General features: G+C 42.4%; 3 protein-coding genes across 3 annotated transcripts in view; 2 read left to right on the top strand and 1 right to left on the bottom strand.

Moving 5' to 3' along the window:
- rgs20 (regulator of G protein signaling 20) overlaps nt 1–772 on the top strand; it is a gene marked incomplete at both ends in the record, with an annotated part of 1,551 nt that extends 779 nt beyond the window's left edge. The window contains 2 exons of the mRNA XM_084480559.1: nt 1–176; nt 584–772. The exon at nt 1–176 is cut by the window's left edge and continues 59 nt beyond it. Of these exons, the coding sequence (XP_084336685.1) occupies nt 1–176; nt 584–772 (365 nt within the window). The remainder of the gene's footprint in view (nt 177–583) is intronic.
- Nucleotides 773–3,383: 2,611 nt separating this feature from the next.
- Nucleotides 3,384–8,313, bottom strand: tcea1 (transcription elongation factor A (SII), 1). Its single transcript, XM_084480584.1, has 10 exons — nt 8,115–8,313; nt 7,361–7,423; nt 6,947–7,052; nt 6,702–6,804; nt 6,143–6,288; nt 5,951–6,007; nt 5,515–5,669; nt 5,081–5,227; nt 4,713–4,784; nt 3,384–3,775 (listed from the first exon to the last, which is right to left on the bottom strand). Exons 1-10 carry the CDS (start codon nt 8,187–8,189, stop codon nt 3,767–3,769), a joined length of 933 nt encoding a protein of 310 aa, XP_084336710.1. The 5' UTR covers nt 8,190–8,313; the 3' UTR covers nt 3,384–3,766.
- Nucleotides 8,314–10,153: 1,840 nt separating this feature from the next.
- LOC311361328 (oxygen-regulated protein 1) lies at nt 10,154–13,662 on the top strand (the record flags this gene model as incomplete). The annotated part of the gene is made up of 5 exons (XM_084481497.1): nt 10,154–10,165; nt 10,658–11,320; nt 12,193–12,376; nt 12,609–13,543; nt 13,657–13,662. The coding sequence occupies 5 exons, from the start codon at nt 10,154–10,156 to the stop codon at nt 13,660–13,662; spliced, it is 1,800 nt and encodes a 599-aa protein (XP_084337623.1).
- Nucleotides 13,663–20,571: the final 6,909 nt, after the last annotated feature.

Raw genomic sequence — 20,571 nt, 5'->3', positions numbered from 1 at the left:
GCTGCCCCGTGGGGAGGGCCGCCTTCCGGCTGTTTCTGCGCACCGAGTTCAGCGAGGAGAACATGCTTTTCTGGATGGCCTGCGAGGAGTTCACCAAGGAGACCAATAAGACGGCCATCGAGGAGAAGGCCCGCGTCATCTACGAGGACTACATCTCCATTCTGTCACCCAAGGAGGTCTGCGATCTCCCTTTCGAATGTCGGGCTCGTTTAAGAAGAGCACATTTAAAAAGGAGCGAAAAAAATAGTTCTGAAGGAGCTAGTGAGATTGTGTAGACCTTTTGGACACCCGATGGCCGCAGCCTAAGTGCGATACCCTGATCCCTACCTGTGCTGTAATAAAATGTTATTAAGGAGCACTAAGTTATAATTATTATGTTGTAATTACATTAATAATATCATCCAAATCCTTTAAGTCCCCTTGGATAAAAGGGGGGGTCTTCTGATAAATGAGATCTAATCACCCATAGCAATCTAATCCTTTGGCAGCAGACAGGAAACACTGGAAACACTGGAAACACTGGAAACAGGAAAAACGAGTGCTTCATAGTCTGTGTGTCTAATTCTATTTCCCCCTCCTCCAGGTGAGCCTGGACTCCCGCGTGCGCGAGGTGATCAACAAGAACATGCTGGAGCCCTCCACCCACACGTTTGACGACGCTCAGCTGCAGATCTACACGCTAATGCAAAGAGACTCGTACCCGCGCTACATGAACTCCCCGGCCTACAGAAACCTGCTCAACAGCCTCTCAGAACAGTCCCCCGAATCTTAGGCCGACCACGTGACCTGTGACCTGTTCTCAAAATCCATTCACAAACCCCTTTCCCCCACCACGCACCTCCCACCACCACCACTATCTATATGTTTTTTCCTTTGTATCTTCAGTGTAGGACCAACGTGAACCGGGGGCCTCGGACTTGAGACCGACCCCGGATCTCAGCACTGTCGCGAGTCTGCACCACGGCCGAAGACACTCAGGTCTCAGGATCTCCCGAGGGCTCGACCTTACAGAAGCACTGCTACCGAAACAACATAGCGAAACAACACTCCAAAGGAAAACAAATACATTCTTCTTCTTTTTTCTTCTCGTTGATAGAACCTATTTTATTTGTGCTTTCAAAATGTTTTTTTTTTTTTTAAATGGTTTGTTGTTGTTTGTATGATGGTTTCGGCGGGGCAAATGATTATTCCTACTGTAGACTATATATATATATTTATGAGTTTGTAAATAGAAAAAAAAGGGGGGATTGTGGGTATTTTGTGGGGGAAATGCCTGGTTCTATTAACTGCGTATGAAAATCAAAGCTCAGTCAAAGGCTACTCGTTAGCTGTACTTGCAGGCAGCTTTGCAGGGTGCTGTGTGGTTTAACGTGCTTTCACCTTGTTTTCTGTTGGCAAGCCTCACACCTTGGTACACGGGACATTATTGACTTGGCAACTCCAGTTCATTTGTATGACGTGAGTACCTCTGGGTGAACAGTAGTCAGCTGGTGATGTAACCGAAAGTGAAAACAAGGTCAATCCTAGCTCCTAACTGCCACCTGGGGCAATTTGCTTCCGTTATTTCAATCTTATCTCATGTCAGACTATTTCAATGCAAAAGAGTGGTTTGGTCGAAACGTATTTATTTAAAAGCATTTCTTTAGAGGTTAAAGCAAGTGCTACTCTAACATAGTTCAATATTAGCACGGATGAGGTATTTCTATCTGTACAGTATTGTGTTTTGTTGTCATCGATTGCCAACACTGAAATACCAGCAAGTACATTCATTTTGAAGTGTCAGTTTCAAATAATGGAAATTGGTCGGGATAAACTGTTGTATGACTGGACAATTTTGATGATAACAGTACAGACTTAAGCTTAAGGTGAAGGGTCCACAATAATAGATATTTCACTTCTCTCTGTTGTATCAGGCAGTTGGTTGCAGGGTGGTATTTGGACAAGGGTCAGGCTTGCTCGGCAGTCACACCAAAGCTACCATGTAAACTGTGTTTATACATTCAATAGAAACGCTTTTACCCACTTAAATTGGAGTTGCCAAGTGGTAAGTACTTACGTATTTTGCTTGTTTTAGTTGAATTATTTTGGTTGCCTCACAAACATGTCACACAAAGACAAGATCCTCCCATGAGGAAGTGCCTTGACATTAGATTTTGTGACATCTTTCTCATTGGCAACGTTTTCCTTTTGTTTTGTTTCTCTTCAAACGATTGCCATATGGATGGTTACTGGAGCACCCTTAAGTCCGTAACAAGGAACTGTCCTTCTCATTGGCCAAATTTTATTTTAGTGTTTTTTGCATGTGTTCTGTGTTGATTCCTTAGTCATGGATACATCAGTCTACTTTGGTAGTGCAACATAGAAAGGTGGTGGCTAATGACAACACACACCTTTGTTTATTAAGGAAAAACAAAAGGGCAAGGGAAACGGCGGGTTGATCTGAAATTGTCTGCCCACCTATGTGCTTCACGTGACTGTCTTAGAGTTGAAACTTTTACTTGATATGTGCAATTTGAGCTGATGGACACCACGTAGATCAACCTCAAACGCAATCTAAGCCAACGGTTTGGAGTGATACTGCCTATAAATGTCATCTCTTCTGTTTACTATATGAAACGTGTTATTTTGCGGTAAGTTTACTGAAGAATACATTTTAAAAAATAATAATGTGAATGTTTACAGTATATGGTTTAGTTTTTTTTTTCCTGTTCACTCTCCAAGAAAACAATGACTTGTGGGCATTTGGATTCTTTAAAGATAAAATAAAGCACAATAATTTTTCGGATTATGAAATGCCATTTCATTACTACTCAATATAATTCAACCTTTAAGTGCAAAACGATGGCCAAAAGAATTAATTGTTTAAATCCGTAATACTTATTTCCTATGGTAACGGTCACAGCATCCTCAAGCTTTTTTACAAGTGACAAGCGTTTCAGCAAACCCATGGGAAGATCCCAATCTCTCAGCAGTTGCTGAAGTGAGGCCTGAATTTGACACATTCCCAATGAATCATAAATCACTGGGCACCCCCCAGACGGAGAAAGAGCAAAATGAAACCACCCCTTTTACACTCGTAGTAAAGGCAGGCAGAAATGTGACTTTGTTCAGTTTGAATTAACACATTAAGCACTGTACTATCTGGAGGGGAAATGCATGTCAATAAACTCAGTACAGGATTAAAAGTAAAGATTGGAAAACCTTATGGAAGTGAAAATAATTCCACATGTATATAATAATAAAAGTACATCTTACAATAAATTTGATTGATCGACAAGCAAACATGGATGTTAACATTCAGGAATACACAAGTATATACACTACAGGCACGAAAGAGTGCAAGCAGGCGGGCACACACTTAAGAACTGAAACCGCATAATAGATGAGTTAGGAAATGTTTTTTTTTAATCAAATGGATTAAAGTTGTTATTGGGCAATTAAATAAAACATCCTTGTGAGGGGACAGCAAAACAGTAGTAAATGTAATTTATATGTCATCAAAAAAAAGTTGAAACTACATAAAAAAGATGCTGCTTCTAAAATTGACTGTGTACAGTTTAACAGTGAAAAACAGCTAAAAACAAGTTTGGGTGTTTGGGGCGCTAGACAATAAAATGCACGTATAAACAATATATTCAAATAAAAATAGTGGTGTAGATGGTGACTTATGCACCAAGTACCACAAAGTTCTGATCTGTTGCAGAAAGCCACAATCCTTGTCAAGGTTCTTTGCTACTTCCAAACGCCAAGGAGCTTGCTTGCATATTCAGCAGAACTAGAAACAGACAGAATTAACGTGTTAGAGCAGAGGTTCGGCTGTTCAACAGGACATATTAATAAGTAGGTAAAGACGGAAAGGAGAAAGTAAAAACTAAGAAGACGCACAGCTAAAACAATAAATCATACAATACGTGCATTGGAGCTTGAATCGTGTCATGAAGCATTGGTCCACATGTACGCAGATTTAATCTGTCCTTAACCGGACACATTAAATCTGAGTAAAGTAGGAATTTATTTGATATGCATACAATCCAATTTGTAATGATTTGTAGGACTCCATGGGCATCCCCAGCTACTTGGTTTTAGTGCAAACATGAATATCGTTCTGATTTCTCACAACCAAAGGCAACTGTTGCTCATCACATGAGACACAAGTCACAACTCTTTAGTCGCACACTTGTGTTTGCAGGATGGCATCAGTCACATCTCGATGGCACGAGTAGTGTAAGGAGCTAGGCGCCCAACTGAATGTTGTTCCATCTGTTTGCCGTGGCCGCTGTTGTAATCAATGACTACAACCAACCTGCGTCCTATACTTCATGATATGAAAATGTAGCCAGTGACAACAATAAACCACCACTACATTAGGGCTTCTAAGTGTTTCCTGAACAGAATTTCTTCATTTAAAAATAAATAACTACTTAATTAAGTGTTATGCCATAAAATCCATAACATACATATATTAATATATAGTAATAGTAGGTGTATTTAATGGACCATGAGTCTGGAAATAAAGTTGATTGATTGATTAAATATGTAATATATTAATATAGTTTTGGACATTTCCTTGACAAGATGTTTGGAAGGTGTAACGTGCAGACATCCCTCAGTGATAACGTTTTTGTGATGATGTTTTCAGATCCCGTAGTCCACCACCTTAAAATAACCTACAGACCTCAGGTGCTATAGCAGGTCAGTTTTGAACAACATACCTTCCATCTGCTTCCGCAATCGTTGCAAAAGACGAAGGTAGTCATCGGCTCATCAGCACTACGGGTCTGGACCTGTGAACGGCCGGGTTTGAAACGGACAATCGTCAATGAATGCAGCTTACACTGTGGAAGCAATACAAACTATGTGATCTTCATCCCGATCCAGAGAACAAACCCTGAGGCTATTTACAGAGCCCACAGACCTAACACTATCCAATATGAACAAGTCACTTCACTGCGGTATGCATTGCACTAGTACAAGTAAATACAAATGATCCAACATCCCATTAGTAGTCCATGGAGAGTCGACAACGGAAGGCGTTGTCCAGTGACCCATTGCATCTGAAGGAGAACCAGCCATCCCGTACCTGCGTGTAGGTGCATCTCTTCCCCTTGCACTTTCCACAGGTGAACAGGTCGGTCTGAGTGCCTCCAGTGGTGGACATCTGGTGGTCCCGCACCGCCTCTTTGGTCAAGTTCTTCCTCATCTCTCGCAGCTCGTCACTGGCCATTTCCTGAAAACAAACACAAAAGGTTTCCAACAGTGACTCGAGAAATGTGTTTTTGTATACTTAAAAAAAAGTAGTTAGTATTTTTTTAATACTAAAATTTTTAATACAGCGCGTCTAAACATCGTTGGCCCCGTAGCATAGCGTAATTGCCCAAGTCATATTTTGGCCAAATTGTGATATCTAACCAAACTACTCTCCTGACGCTGCTGATTCACTATGCCTCATTGGCTATATCCTAAGCAGAATACTTTATATTCCATATCACTATCTGCCTTACGTCACCAACGTACCTCTGCACTCATGCCGGCCATGCGCTCGGGAGACACATTGCCACACAGCACCGTCCTCCTCAGGTTGGGGTTCTTCACGTCTTTCAGGTTGGAGATCCGGCTCCGCACGCGGTTCTTGTATTTCATGTCCGTGTTCTTGAACTCTTGGAAGATGCGTGCAGACGAGGGGGGGGGGGGGGTGTCAAGGGATTAACGCCGGGTACGGCTTCCCTTCCCGGGAAACAGTATGACTGAAGGCTGTGCAACCCTATGGGTCGTTGTCGTAAAAAATAAATTAAGCTATTTATGAGATGGAGGCTATTGATGCCAATATTAAAAACATGCGCGTGCTACTGAGCAGCACCATAGCCAATCATGTTTTTGTTTGTTAAACATTACATTGTTAAAAATAAAAAAATAACTTCATCATTCAGCTGACAATTACTACAAAGGATATATTCCTCAATCTGTGCTCCTAGCTCATCACAATCAGAGCCAATGGCAATATGGTCCTCTGAAAAACAAAAAGGTCAAAAGGTTAACAACTACTCCCACACTCATCTGGCAGAAGTGACGTGTGAAGCCACAAGTGACAGCAGCAAATAGGAATGTTTTAATAACGATTATAACACACAGAAACAGGTCTTACCCCCTGTCTGCAGTGCGGCGGTCAGCAAGTTTCTGCACTTGATCCTGACTGAGTCAGAGGTACCGGGGGCCCGAGGAAAGGTGTTGATGAGTGAGTTGGACGCCATGTCAACTGGATCGCTCTTGCTGCTGGAGTTACTGCTGGAGCTGGATTGGATGAATGCCTTATTAGGGGCCCCTAATCAACTGTCAGAATCCTATCCCTAAAGAGATGATTATGGTCCCACATTCACGCAACGCAACGCAAGGGGGTTACGGACCCCTTACGTCCTTGCGGACTCTCCTTGCGTCCACCACAAGGGCCTGACGTGCGCCTCCCAAAAATTGTAACCTTCTGTCGGGGCGATGGCAGCAAGGGCTGTGATTGGTCCACTAACTAAAACCTGACGCAGAACCAAAACAGGTTCACGACTGCGTCGAAGGGTCTGCGGGGTCATTGCATTGCGTCGACGTGGACCATAATCAGCCCTTAAAGAGCAACGGTATTGTTAAAAATATTCAAATCAGCTTCATCTTTCTGAACATTGCTGCTGATGAGTTCAGTTTCAACATCTCCTCACCTTTCTTCTTTGGGCTCTGGGCTGCCCTGCGATGGAGACACAACAGGTGAGTTTTGTTCTTTCCGTTTTTCCTCCGAGGATTTGTCTCCACCTCCAGGTTCGTCTGTGGTACGTCAAAAACAACAGAGGCACCAGTCAACTTCACACATGTCACTTCGGGTGAACAGGGAATGGTTCTTTAGTCATTGTCCATTTGCAGTCTCGTAAAAACATGTTATCAACAAGATCAGGGAAACTACACTTACCCAAGAGCTTTTTCCAGGACTTGATTAGAGACTTGGCGAGGGATGTCACCTCATCGTCTGTGCTTTGCTTGCGGATGGCGTTGACGGACATTCCGATTCTCGTCGACTGTAGACAGACCGTATTATTGTGTCAATATTTGGCCCAACGTCCTTTGACTTTATGGCTGGTCTGTTAATCTATTGTCCTTTTCATTGCTCAATATAAAAGAACTCCCGACAGTTGGTGGCCAGGTGCATCAACATGAATTAACAGGCAACAATGGCGCCTGGTGCAGGAATAATGGCAGAGGATATCCACATATAAACTCAAATGTTGAGCAAAACATTTTAAACACCTTATTACTCAGTCATTAATTTCTGGGTCATATGTGAGGCTAAAATACATATGTCATGTCAATAAGATGCATGAGATACCTGAAGTAGTTCCAGAGTCATGGGGACACTGCGGAGCTCTTTGAGAAGGTCCAGCGCTCCAGACTAGAAGTGGAAGGACATTTAGTAAGGAGAACCTGCTAGTTCGATATGAAGAGCACCCGCAGATAGCAGCAGCAATATAATGTATCTTGTAAATGCATTGACTTAAAAAAAGTAAAAAAATAAAATAAAATAAAAACAGGATCACGTTCATCAAGTGCCATTCAAAGTTACCGCTAGCTCTTATAGCTAACTGATTACTCACACATCTAATGCTCAGCTTAGATATTTACTCTTTTTTACTCTACAGCAATGTTATGCATTGATTGCTGCACGAAAACAAGGAGGAAAACACACTAATGCAATCGACATGAATAAGCATGCATGGGTCGCCTGTCCTCTCCACTAACCCGGGCTAGTCAGCTAAATCGTGGACAAGCTAAATAAGGCTCAGTGACCATCTCTAGACACTTTGACAGGGTTAGCTGTTAGCTAGCTACTAGTCAGCTGAGCGGCAAGTTACATCAAAACGGCTGAGCATTGTTCTTTATTTGATTAAGAAAAATACTGTGCATCATAGTATGCACACATCAAGCCCTCCACTTATAATCGCACACACACACACACACACACACACACAACACTAATCTTTGCAGCAGACATTTGCAATGCAAAAGCCGCCGATGCTAACACAACAACATCCGCCGGGACGGCTGAACGAGCAGCAGGTAAGCGCTCACACACTGCATCTCACCCCGCTCTTCTTCTGCGCCATTTTATCCATTTTCTTCGCAATCCGAATAATTTCCTCCTCTTCTTTTTTCCCCATAGCGGAATCTTTCGGGAAACTTAAAATTAGAACCAGATGGTAAGAAAATATAGCGACAAAGACCACGCCACTAAAAAAAACGAGCCAGCGGCGACAGCTTGGCGGACGGCACACCGACCTACCACCGTTGTGTACCAGACCTGACTAGTCGATGCACGAAGTCAAGGGAAGGTTAATCAACACACGACGAATGGATGCATTCGCCCTTCTGGTTCTGATAGTGTTCGTTTGGCTGGAACCTGCATTACCCACATCAACCAAGAAAACACAAGTGTATATATGTATTGTATGATTGAGGTCGTCCCATCGTCCCTCATGTGATGATGACGAGGGTTGTTGTGATGATGGACGCACTCTGTGGACACAACACTCACAACGTCGTTAGATGGCGTTGCAGTCATTTATTTACTTTCTACTGAACGGCTCCGTTTCTCTGTTTCCTGATCACGCGTATTTATTTTAGGATTGGATTGACATTGCGAAAATGACCCAACCAAGGTGTTTTGTTACTTTTTTTTTTTCCAAAGGTCAAACCCAATCTCGGTTTCGTTAAAATACTCTTGTCTTTGTCCTATTGCATGTCATGAAACTATAGCACAATGTATCACTTAATTTAATCATATTCCATGCATATTATTATTATTATATGAACTGTTCGAAGAAGGGAAATTGCATAAATTCATAAGGGAGGCAGTTGTTATAACAGTAAATAAGTAAATGCACACACAACAACAACAACAACATGTAAACTACATCTCAATGTAAAAAAGCCAACAAAGAATCTGTACAAACTTACACATAAACACAACAGTCATAGGACTACACAGTACTATATCACAACAAATCAATGAATTGTCTGTCTCTAAGGCCCTGTGTTACATTCCACATTAGGCATTACCCTTACCCCTACCCTTAAAACATGTGGTGATAAGACCTTATCAGGGCGTTTCACTCAGTCCCTTTATTTCTTATTTCTTATTTATTTTATTTCTTTATCACTTTATTATTTATTTTGAGTGTGGACCAGACTGTATAAAGTAGATATGGACACAATATGGAAGGCTGTATCATTTCCAATTTTCCAAATAAAGGTGTAGCAAAACAAAACAATTGTGCAGGGGTGTGCTTAAATAGCTGACCTCCTCACATCAAGCGTGTGTCTCGGTCAAAATCTGGCGGAAGGATTTCAGAATACCTGCAGTGAGGAAAAGTGCTCTCTTAAAACCTTGTGTGGCTGTCCCTCATGTGGTCAGCAGATACGCCAAGACCTCTCACCTAATCCCTATTAGGCCCAGACTACTCAAATCTGATTACGGAGCTCCAGGCAAAATACAAGCAGTGTGAACAGTCTTCATCTGTAGCGCAGGGGGCAATAGACACAGATTGCTCATGTCTGACACTCAACTTTCACTCCCATTTAATAATTTCTTAATACCACCTGATAAGTCTTTTTACTTCTTTCAAATGTAGCCATTTATTTGAATTCCTCTATCAATTAAAACAACTGTGTGTGTGTTCATACTGCTAGCAGTGTTGGTCACTGCTAGCCGATCAGCTGGTCCGATCAGCTGGGACTTATTGCTGTATTTAATAAAAAATAAAATCCCATGAATATAAATAGTAACCACCATATAACAGTAAAAATGTAATAGTTAAACCCAATATAATAGTTAAACCCTTTTAATCATACAAAAAAGTATGCAACATATGCATAACAGTCTGAGAGACAATATTTATGATGAAAGCACAATTGGTCAATCAAAATGAGTAGAGATGTTTTTATTCCTTACTCTGGTGGTACTCTATCCCGATATGCTGATTAACTGTTGGTAAAGATTAAGCAAATTGGCCATGGTGTTGCATGTCCTAAAATAGCCACTCTCGCAGCTCAGGAGCTTTTCCCAACACCCGGCGTGTACCGGAGTCAATCTTTCTCCAGTCTTCATGGTTACAATTCCAGGAAAATGGAAGCTACGGTAAGACAACTTTACGTTCCTTTCCTTTTCCTTTAAGCCTTTAAGTTATTCCTTCATCTTGTTTTTCATTTGCAGAATAAAAGTTTGGTCTGATCTACAACATGCTAACTGGATCTATAGGCCTGTAGCATAGATGTATGTCACTTCCATCTCCAAAGTAGCTCTGTTTTCATTGACTGACAAGTAAAACACTGATCAGATCCCTAATATCAATAATCAACATACAGCAACAAGTTACAAACAGGTTCAGACAGTCATTGCACTATACTGCTGCTCCACTGTCAGGGTTGTTATGTTGACGATCCAGCTCTGTACCACTTAGCACATGCTAAAGCCTGCACCTCTGTCTCAGGATAAATACACAATGAGTTTAATTAAGGTTACCACAATGTACAAGTACAATCGTATCATATGTTCACCTTCTGTTTGACCCATAGTTACATATTGAGCAAGGCTTTTTTTGCCCTCATGCCCTTCTGTGTTTTCCTACAGCTTCCTCCCCAGGGAAACATGAGCAACGCGTCCCACCTCGACTCCCCCACCCAGAGGGAGTCCTCCGGGAGTGTGCAGACCCTGATCTCCAGACCCTTACAGCCCATCCCCGACCCCTCGGCCTCCAAGCGGGTGTGCTTCTACAAGAGCGGGGACCCCAAGTTCGGTGGGCATCGCATGGTCATCAACGGCCGGACCTTCAAGACCTTTGATGCCCTTCTGGACGCCCTTTCCAAAAAAGTGCCTCTGCCCTTTGGGGTCAGGACCATCAGCACCCCCCGCGGCACCCACTCAGTCCGGGGCCTGGAGGATCTGCACGACGGCGGGTCGTACGTGTGTTCGGACCGGAGGCGTGTCAAGCCTCTCAACCTGGACGCGGTCCATCGGCGGAAGGTACCATGGAACACCACCAGGCCTCCGAGCACCGGCCGGCGGCGCTACGGCAGACGGAGCGAAGGCACCGACAGGGCCGACAAGACTGCCAGAAGGGTCTCGGTGCGGACCCCCAAGAGGCTGGTGGTGGTCAAGAACAGGGACAGCACGGTGAAGCGCACGGTGGTGCTGCAGAAGAGAACAGCGCCGACGTTTGACGCTCTGTTGGATTACCTCTCTCAGGTCATGCAGTTTCCTGTTCTGAAGCTTTACTCCACTGATGGCAGAAGGGTAAGTGTTTCTGTTCTGCTCCGTCTGTTTCTTCTGTCGAAAATCTGATAAATTTTTGTTACAGTGTTAATTATGTGACTTTGGAACGTAATAATGTGTCATTTTGAATTTAGAGATTAAGTCTTTTGTCAGGGCAACCTAATATTTGGTCAAGGTCAGATATTCATGCTACATAGCTCAAAAAAAGACAAAGAAAATCCTTTATCCTATACATCGTTTTGTTACCTAGTAACCCTTGAATGGTCCATGGACCTATATTAGATTTTGCTTTGGCAACGGAACTCATAATCTGGAAGGTTGCTGGAATATTCAATTTTTTATGTTTTAGAAAGTTTTTTCCATCTACCATATATTAAACCATAAAAATACCATAGCAATAATATAATGTTTGGTGCCACACTACTGAAACACAGTGTTAAAACATTTATACATTACCACCTATATATGAATGACTGCTTGAGAATAAGATCAAATGAAAATAATGCAATTATATCGTATAATTTAAAAGGGGAAAACATTTTGCGGAAAGATAGAATTTCTCCTTCCAAGACATTTTAAAGAAATTTACAGGGTACAGTTTGATGCTATACTTATACATGTCCTACGAAGTGCTAAGAAGTGCTATAAAGACATCTGCACCCTGCTGTGTGGACTCTGTAATCCTCTCCTCCATCTGTCCACAACACCCAGGGTTTCTAATGCAGCTCAGTGCTTCATCATGCCTGATCTCTGCTCTTTCCAGATTACCCTGTAGCTAAATTAGAAAGTTCAACAAGCTTTAAACCAAATGTGTGCTTCTGTTCAGGTTATAGAACTAACATGACCATCTTAATGAAATTGTTACTAAACTTTGAATATTCTTCCTCCTTTAGGTTGATGGGCTTGCTGCTCTTATTTTGTGTTCTGGAATTATTGTAGCAGCAGGCAACGAACCATTTAGATTGGGAAACTACAATGCACAAACATCGACCAAATACAATGTCCATACAATAGCCTACATGTCACAGTCTGGAAACTCAGATGCAGCAGAACCAGCTAGCTTTCAGCCTTTGGCTTGTAAGTATGAATTCATCTGCTCTATTGCTATGCTATAAACATTACAACAAAAGTATATTTAGTATGCTCTACAAACACCTAATTCTCTCTCTCTCTCTCTTTTCTCTCTCTCTCTCTCTCTCTCTCTCTCTCTCTCTCTCTCTCTCTCTCTCTCTCTCTCTCTCTCTCTCTCTCTCTCTCTCCCTCTCTTCCCCCTCTGAAACCTTGCAATATCAAACGCCTTCAAATCAAGATGACAACAAACCACACTCAAGCGGAAGGGGCTCCAGGAACTTCTCCTTATCTTCAGAGAGATATATGGCTGATCAGATAAACAGGTCTCTGAATGGAGGCATTAACACTCACCAACATCGCCACAATGGATCACTAGAAACAGACCCCGATGGAAACCATACAGACATGGATATGGAGACACAGGATCCACCCCACTCCTGCATCATGCCACAAGAAGAGGATATTGAGAAGTCCTTCCGTGTGAACCAAGATGGAAGCATGACAGTGGAGATGAAGGTCCGTCTGACCATCAAGGAAGAGGAGCTTCTCCACTGGACCACAACGCTTAGCCGCAGCAGCCTTAACAGCAGCAGGACAGCTTGTGCCTCTAGGTCTGGGACAGGCTTAAGCTCGCCTTACTCAAACAATGCCATGGACAACAATTCTTCTAGCATCTACCATGATGCACCCAAAGAAGAAAACCATTCTGTGGCAAATGGGAAGAGTGTTGGCTTGGGTGGCGAGAGAGCATGTGAAAGTTATCCTTCCACAGAATCAGAAAAACCAAAATCAGGTTTCAAGCGCAACTCGACGCCCAGTCCTCGTCATGTTACAACGAATACATCGGTTGAGAGCATCAAAACGGTAACAGAGTCACAGGTTCAAGAGAGCACCATAGGGCGGTATTCATACACGGAGAAGACAGCCAAAGCAGAGGTGACTGAGGAGTACTGTGTGGTCAGACACAATACCACCAGCAGTAGTAGCAGCGCCAGCAGCAGACCTGTCCCACACCCGAGGAGAACTGCATCAGCTAGGGCTAGCAATAAAGCATTGCACTCCTCCATCCAATCGGCAGTGGTAGCCAATGTCCTCCAGGTAGAACACAATGGACTGGAGATCACAGAGAAAGTGATGCATATTTATGAGAGGCAAGGCGGTTACGACAATTTAGCAAAAAATGAACATTTGAATGAAAATCCAAGGAGTAATCCGTCCTCCCTTGAATCAAGAGAATACTTAGGGAGTTTTGATGGTGGTGTTGATTTTACACCCCCATCCTCCAGTCCTGATTCAAAGCACAGACCAAAAGAAGTGTTCTCACTGTCGTCAGAGCCGATATCTCCCAAACAAAGGACTCAAAGTAGCAATGAATCTCAGAGTAAAACAAATCCAAAAGGGATTCCAGCTAAAGCAGATGTACAAGAAAAAAACACTCCAGCACGAGTTGGGCGGAAGAAAAAGACAATAAATCCTACAGGAAACAAGAAAAGCTCCCCGTCGTCTAGTAACTCAGAAGCTAAACAAAAAGATAGTTCCTCAAGGACCACCAATGGTTCATCTGCGGAGAAGCTCCGTGATCACAATGTCGGTAAAAAGAGTGGTACATCATCTGATAGTGGTAAAAAGGGTCAGAAGGGCAAGGAAACTGAACTGCTTCAATCTGCCAAAAAAGGGAGAAGGTCAGAAAATTCATCCAGTGAAAAACAAGGCATCTCAACCAACATTGACCAAGTGAAAAGTCCTTCAACTAAGAGAGAGGTGAAAATAAAAGAGAGGGCTCCCAGGGAAAATGGCTTCAATATAAATGTCCCTGAAAAGGAAATGGCAAGGCCTCCAATGAAGAAAAACCTGCAAAATATTGTACAACCAAAAAAGTTACATGGGCAGGTCAAAAAGGGAATGAACAGGCAAAAGTCCTTGAGTGAAAAGAAAATCGCATTGCCAAAACCAACTGAGTTAAGTGAGAGTGTTTCAATGCCAGTTATAAATCCTTCAACATCTGAGGTCAATCAATATGTTGAAAAGTGGCTAGAGACTCAAATGAGCCCAGACTCAGTCCCATACATGGAGGAGGCAACTGTAAAGGAACCAGAAAATGAACCGGAACCTCCAACAAAGGTAGTGTTTCAGATCGGTGGCGATTCCGAATCTGAGGCTGTGAATGAATGTCAGACTAACAAATCTGCACATAATCTTTCCCATGGAGATGCTCTCCTACCATCAAAGTCTGGCCTATTAGTCCCCTTATGCCAGGAAGGTTTGACAACAGACAACACACAGAGATTGGGGGGATTATGCGTTTCAATGCCGAGTGTCAGAATTGACCCCGCAGAGCAAAAGAAAACATTGAGGATGCACCGATCTTCTGAGGCCTTTGGTCCAGTTGAGAACGAACCATTGTCATCCGTCTCCAATCTCTTACCAAACCCAGCTACAGTAAATCCAGTGCTACGGCAACTTTTCTCCTCTAGTCAGTGCATCAGAAGGACCTCAGAGACCGAGAACCCAGGTAATATCAAAAAGTCTAAGAGCCTTGCGGATTTCTCAACACAAGTGGCCACAGTATTTGGGACTCCCTCCAGAGCTTTCATTTCATTCTTGTCAGCGGTGACCCTGCGAGAAACACTAAAAGGGGCTTTGGCAGGAGAAAGCCATGTTTCAAGAAGCACTTCAGAAGCCATGCTAGTGATGGAATCGTTGCAGAAGATTTCCACTATAGACAATGAGTTGTTACAGAGATCAAGTCTAACAGATTTGAAGAACAGCACATCCTCTGAACTCAAAGATTGCTGGAGAGATTTCCAGGTGCAGAGAGAGAGGCTTAAAAGTGAACCGCTTTCTCCCAAAGTCTCTGAGCAAGAGTTTGCACTAGATGTCACAGAACCAGGTGACATATTTGATATGACAGACATCATGGACGAGCTCAACATGCCACAAGACCTACGAGAGCAAATCTCATCAACGCTTAGACAAACTAAAAGCTTCTATCCTGAAGACGACGAGAGCACATTTTTCGAAAAGGAAAAGAATCATTCAGAATCAGAAGAAGAACTGGAGAGATTTCAAAAAGAACATGCAGATGAGACAAAACAGTCACAAGAGCCTGACTCATTGAGCATCACAGAGGAAAAAGAAAATAGCCAGCTTCCTGCTGAAGACCTGAATGGCACTAATATGAGACAATCACTGTGTCAAGAGCAAAATGATCCCTTGTCGGATGAAGAAGTAGATGAAGGTCAGGAAATTAAAGAAGCAGGAGAGACAGATACTTGGGAGCATGAAGTGCAATCAAAGCACCTTGAAAATCTCTCTGAGCCAGGCCTGGTGACTGATGAATGTGGTTCGGAAACATCAGTAAACACAAAAAAGGAAGAAGAAGTAGAGCGAGATAGCCTCGAAGATGGATGTGAGGAAAGGTTGTCAGAGTTGGAGAATGAAGTGGTACACGGAGAGGGGGAGTTTGAAAAGCAGAAAAAGTTACAGAAGGAAGAACCTGAGGAGACACAGGATGAAGACAGTAACAGTTTAATGAGTGTCAAGGCAGAAAGGGAGAGGGAAGAAGTTGGTGAGGAGAATATAGAGGATGACATGGAAAGATGGAAAGAGGAGGAAGCTAGCACAACAGATATGGGTGAGGATGTTAACAAGGGGATCCTAGAGGGGGAGAGTGAGGAGGAGGAATGGTGTAAGCAGGGAATAGATGAAAAAGAACTAGATGAAGGCCAGACCGAGCCAGGGGAGTTTACAGACGGTAACCAAGGGGAGGCCGCAAAGGAAAGCTCAGAGGAAATGGGGTTTACAGACAAAGATGACGAGGCTGATGAGGAGGTTGGTGAGGTGGTGGATGAGGAACAGGAGGATGTGGAGGAAAAAGAAGCAGATTCTGTGGAAGATGAGCTGGACAAGGTTATCCCAATCGAAAAAGAGGAGGCGGAAGAGGAGGACAAAATCAGTGAGCCATTAATTAAGAAGGGGAACACAGGAGAGTCAACCAACAAACAGAGCGAAGGAGACGCGGCAGATAAGGAAACAGGGGAGGAGAGTTGTGAAGAGAGTGATGAGGAGAGTCGCATAAAGGATGATGAGCAGGGGAAAGACGAGGAAGATGAAGTTGATTTAGAAGCTGAACAGGAAGTTGAGGGGGAACAATCATCTGATGGAGGAAAGGAAGATGAGGTTGATTTAGAAGCTGAACAGAAGGTTGAGGGGGAACCATCATCTGATGAAGAAAAGGAAGATGATGTTGAAGAGGGTGCATTGGATTTAGGTGTGAGAGTGGAGGAGACTGATTTAAATGATGAAAAGGATGAACAAACTGGCCAACTGGTTATTGCTGATGCAGAGGTCTCTAGCTATGAAGAAGACAATAACGATAATAGTGACAACGAGAAAGCCAATGCAAAAACAGAGGAAGCAACTGATGAGGCCGGATCAGTAAAATCATGTTTTAATGAAAGTCAGTGTGAAGATGAAAAGGGTAACGCGTCCGATACTGCCCATGATCTAAGATCAGAAGACGGAGAGAATGAGGAAGATGAGGAAAACAGAAGCCAGATACCCACACCAGTGGAAATATCACAAGAGTTAATAGACTTTGTTAACTCTGCACTGCAATCTTCTTCCCTTAAATTTGCATACGATATTCTGGGTAACGTTAGGATAGAACCTGATCAAGCTAAGGTCATACACACGCAACAAATGCTAATATCAGAGAGCAAAGAGGATAGACTGTATCGCCTGAAGCAACTCCCAAGCCCCAACACATCTGACTTATCTGATTACAGACCAGAGACCTCAGTGAGTGGAGGATATAACACTCAGGAATCTATAGATATTGTCACAGAGAGTGGGGATGAGCTTGAAAACATGTCTCTTGAAAACGGGGATCCAGCACTTGGACCTGAAATGTCAGATCAGACTGCTCAGCTCACTGACTCAAATCCATCCCTTAAAAGTTACTCAGGAAAATGGTTAAAAACAGAGGGAACGTTTTCCTCTTCTCACTCTGGGACAAAGGCATCAAAAGAGGACCTTTCTTATTTGAGTGCTGCCAGTTCGCTGAAGGCAGACCCAGAGGTGGGATCACAGGCAGCAGAATTGAATTTAAATGGTGGCGTTTTGATAGATAAAGGTAGATGGCTCCTCAAGGAAAACCACTTAATCCGCAAATCCCCCCCAGTCCTGATGGGTATGTACGACGATGCAGATAGTTCTCTGGATATGTCTCCGGACAACACCAGTGATGATTCTCATCAACATGCCTTGACCCACCAAAACCCCCTTGCAGTCATATCCTCATCAGATCTTGAAGAGATGGCTAAGCCTCACGTACCTAAATGCACCTATTACAATATGCCACACGGAAGTGACTCAGATCCCTTTCTGGATGACCTCAGCTTGAAAAGTTCAAAGCGGAAATCAAGTAACGGCAAAGGAAAAGGACTCAAAGTCTCGCCCACTGTCGACACTTCCAAAACGTGGCTTAAGAAGAACGGCAGTCTCTCTTCATTCGCGTCAGTGGAATTCAAGATGCAAGACAGCAGGGTGCATCCAGAGGGGGATAGAGCAGCTGTCGCACCGGCTACAACTCCCCCTGGTGGAGCAGGGCATGTACTGCTAGCACAGGACTCAGTCGACGAGTTCCGTCGGAGGTGTGGCCAGTACTGTCCCATCTTATGAATGTATAATGCTGACTTGTGACTTGGTCAAAGCTGTGACTGACATGTATGTTCTACCTGAATGTTGAATGTTGTGACAGAATCACAGAGCAAAGAAAAGCTTGTTCTTTACATTTGGTATTTTATTGTACTGTATTTTGCATCTGCATCAGACTTATGAGTTTGGTGACTGCAAGGAGTTGTGCCTTTTTATTAAAAGCAGTTATATAGACTCAAAGGTATAGGTACAGCATTATTAATGTGGTCTTTTTGATATTCAAAGGTACATCACAAGGTAAATTGTATACCGGTAATATCACAAATTGACTATCTGAATTTATGGATAGATCTGTTCCTCAATGGTAAATGCTGCTTGCATTATTTCCATTGTCTATTATTAAGGCTATTATTTTGGAATCGTTTTTATTGCAATTGAAAAAATATGAACTGTTTATACGATTACTTGAAATATAAATATAAATATAATATATATTTGTAAAATAAAGCCTCATTGTTATTACACCAATTTATCATTACATGTGAATGTGGTACATTTGCCTAACTATGTTTTAAGAAAAAAAAAGAAACAGGTTGGGAATATGATGTAATATTTAATTAGTTACATAGTTTTACGATGAAGATATTTGATTTAAATTGTAAAAGACTGTAAACTAACCAAACAAACAAAACATGTTGACTGATACAAATATGTATTAATAATGACATGATATGACATCAAATATTTTTAAATAAATCTGTAGAATGTCTGTGGGCTTGTTTTCACTGTCCTCCTTTAAGATATAAAGCTAAACGCTAAAGCTCTTTGGGTATTTGGGTGTTGCAGAGAGGAGAGTGTCATCTGTTGCTGTCAGTCACACTGTCAGACACCACAGGGACCCATATGCTGGTGACACCTGAGGTGACATCAGCAGATTGGGCTGCCATGTCAACACACTGCAAAGGAGAACCAAAGCTCTGGTTATATTTCAGGGTCAAACAAATATATGGATCATTCGTGACATAGACCAAACCTGGAAAAAATCGAAATGGAAAAATTATTTGGAGAGAACCGAAACAAAACAAAAACATTAATATTGAGTAATCAGCCGATAGGAATAACGTTTATGCGTCATTTTGACCCTCAAAACACTCATTGTGGTCCACAGGGAACACCCCGAAGCTGTCTGCTTTCAACACTCTGCTCAACATTGTTAGGGCCTGTTGCCAAGGCGACAAGCCATGCGGGTCAGTGATTCACAATCATGGGGAAAGAAAACAAAAGAGGCATTTTTACTGGCCATTGCCCGTGATGTTACGTGATGATCTGCCCAAATAGCACAACTTACAAATGTACTCCCCTATTTAGTTATTTTATATTTTAAAGTTTTCAGTTGGTCCTGCAATCAATTGTAAAATGGGCAACACAGGAGACAAATCCATAGCAATAAGGTGCTACAAGGCGTAACTGATTTGGCCTAAATACACACAATAGCTGCTGTGTACTGTGTATAGTCTACTGCTCTGTCTGTCCCTCCAAGCCTAGGGCAGGAATGAGTATCTTTATTTTGTGTCAATTACCATTTGAGTGAAGTGGGCTGCCTAGCAACATAACTTTGAGCAGCCAGTGAGGTTAGAGACTCCTGTGTCCTCAAGTGCCTCTACTCACTCTTCCAGTGCCCTTTGTGTTTCAAAATCCCAAGGCCAGCAAAGTTAAGCTATTAAAGGGTAAGTATAAGTAAGCTCCAAAATCACTTTATCCAGTTGAATATTGTTTCAGTTGATTGTGTTGCTGAAAATGTATTTATCTATTTTTTTATAGAATTATATTAAGTTGTTAAATGGGGACATTCTTGTAAATTCATGGGGTCTGCTATATTTCCAGCCAAAAATGTTTTCCACAGTGCATCTTTCTTTTGGCTGGGCCCGTTCCTGTATTTTTCTAAATCCTTTGCAATTTTTCCCCCTCTTAACATTTTTTTTATCTCCTGGGTGGATGTTCTCTATAGCTTAAAGAGGGCTTTACTTACCCTCTACATTAATATGTTATCTCATGATCCAAAACTTGAGACAAAGCTTTCCAATTCACTTTTAAAGAATAGAATCTGGCTTAAAAGTGTATCGCTTTTTTAGCATCTATCTTTTAGTTCAGCTCTTTAGTTCAGCTTTTTAGTTCAGCTCGCAGTCCCTGTTATTTTATGACTCTCCTTGACTGTGTCAGTTACCATAGCTTATTCATCAACGCAGTCAATTTCTAAAAGTACCTCAACGCCCTTTAGCATGTGACACGTTCAGCACGGTCCCTTATTGGGTCTCTTCAATGGATTTGGAGACATTCTACACTGTTATAGTTTCCACTGCATTTCAAAGTAACAGAGACAGATTAACAGACTGTATTAGGCTCAGGAGGGGATGGGTGCCTGTTTGGGCAGACAAATTATTAGAAGCAACACAACACAACACAACTGAAACTGTTTTTTATTTTGTATTGAATCTATTAACAATCTCATTATTTTCAACAAAACATCGTATTTTGATCATATG

The sequence above is a fragment of the Micromesistius poutassou genome (assembly GCF_964030765.1).
Source record: "Micromesistius poutassou genome assembly, chromosome: 16".
Taxonomy (NCBI): Eukaryota; Metazoa; Chordata; class Actinopteri; order Gadiformes; family Gadidae; genus Micromesistius; species Micromesistius poutassou.
The sequence above is the reverse complement of the archived record's forward strand: the minus strand, read 5'-3'. Positions and strand labels throughout refer to the sequence as shown.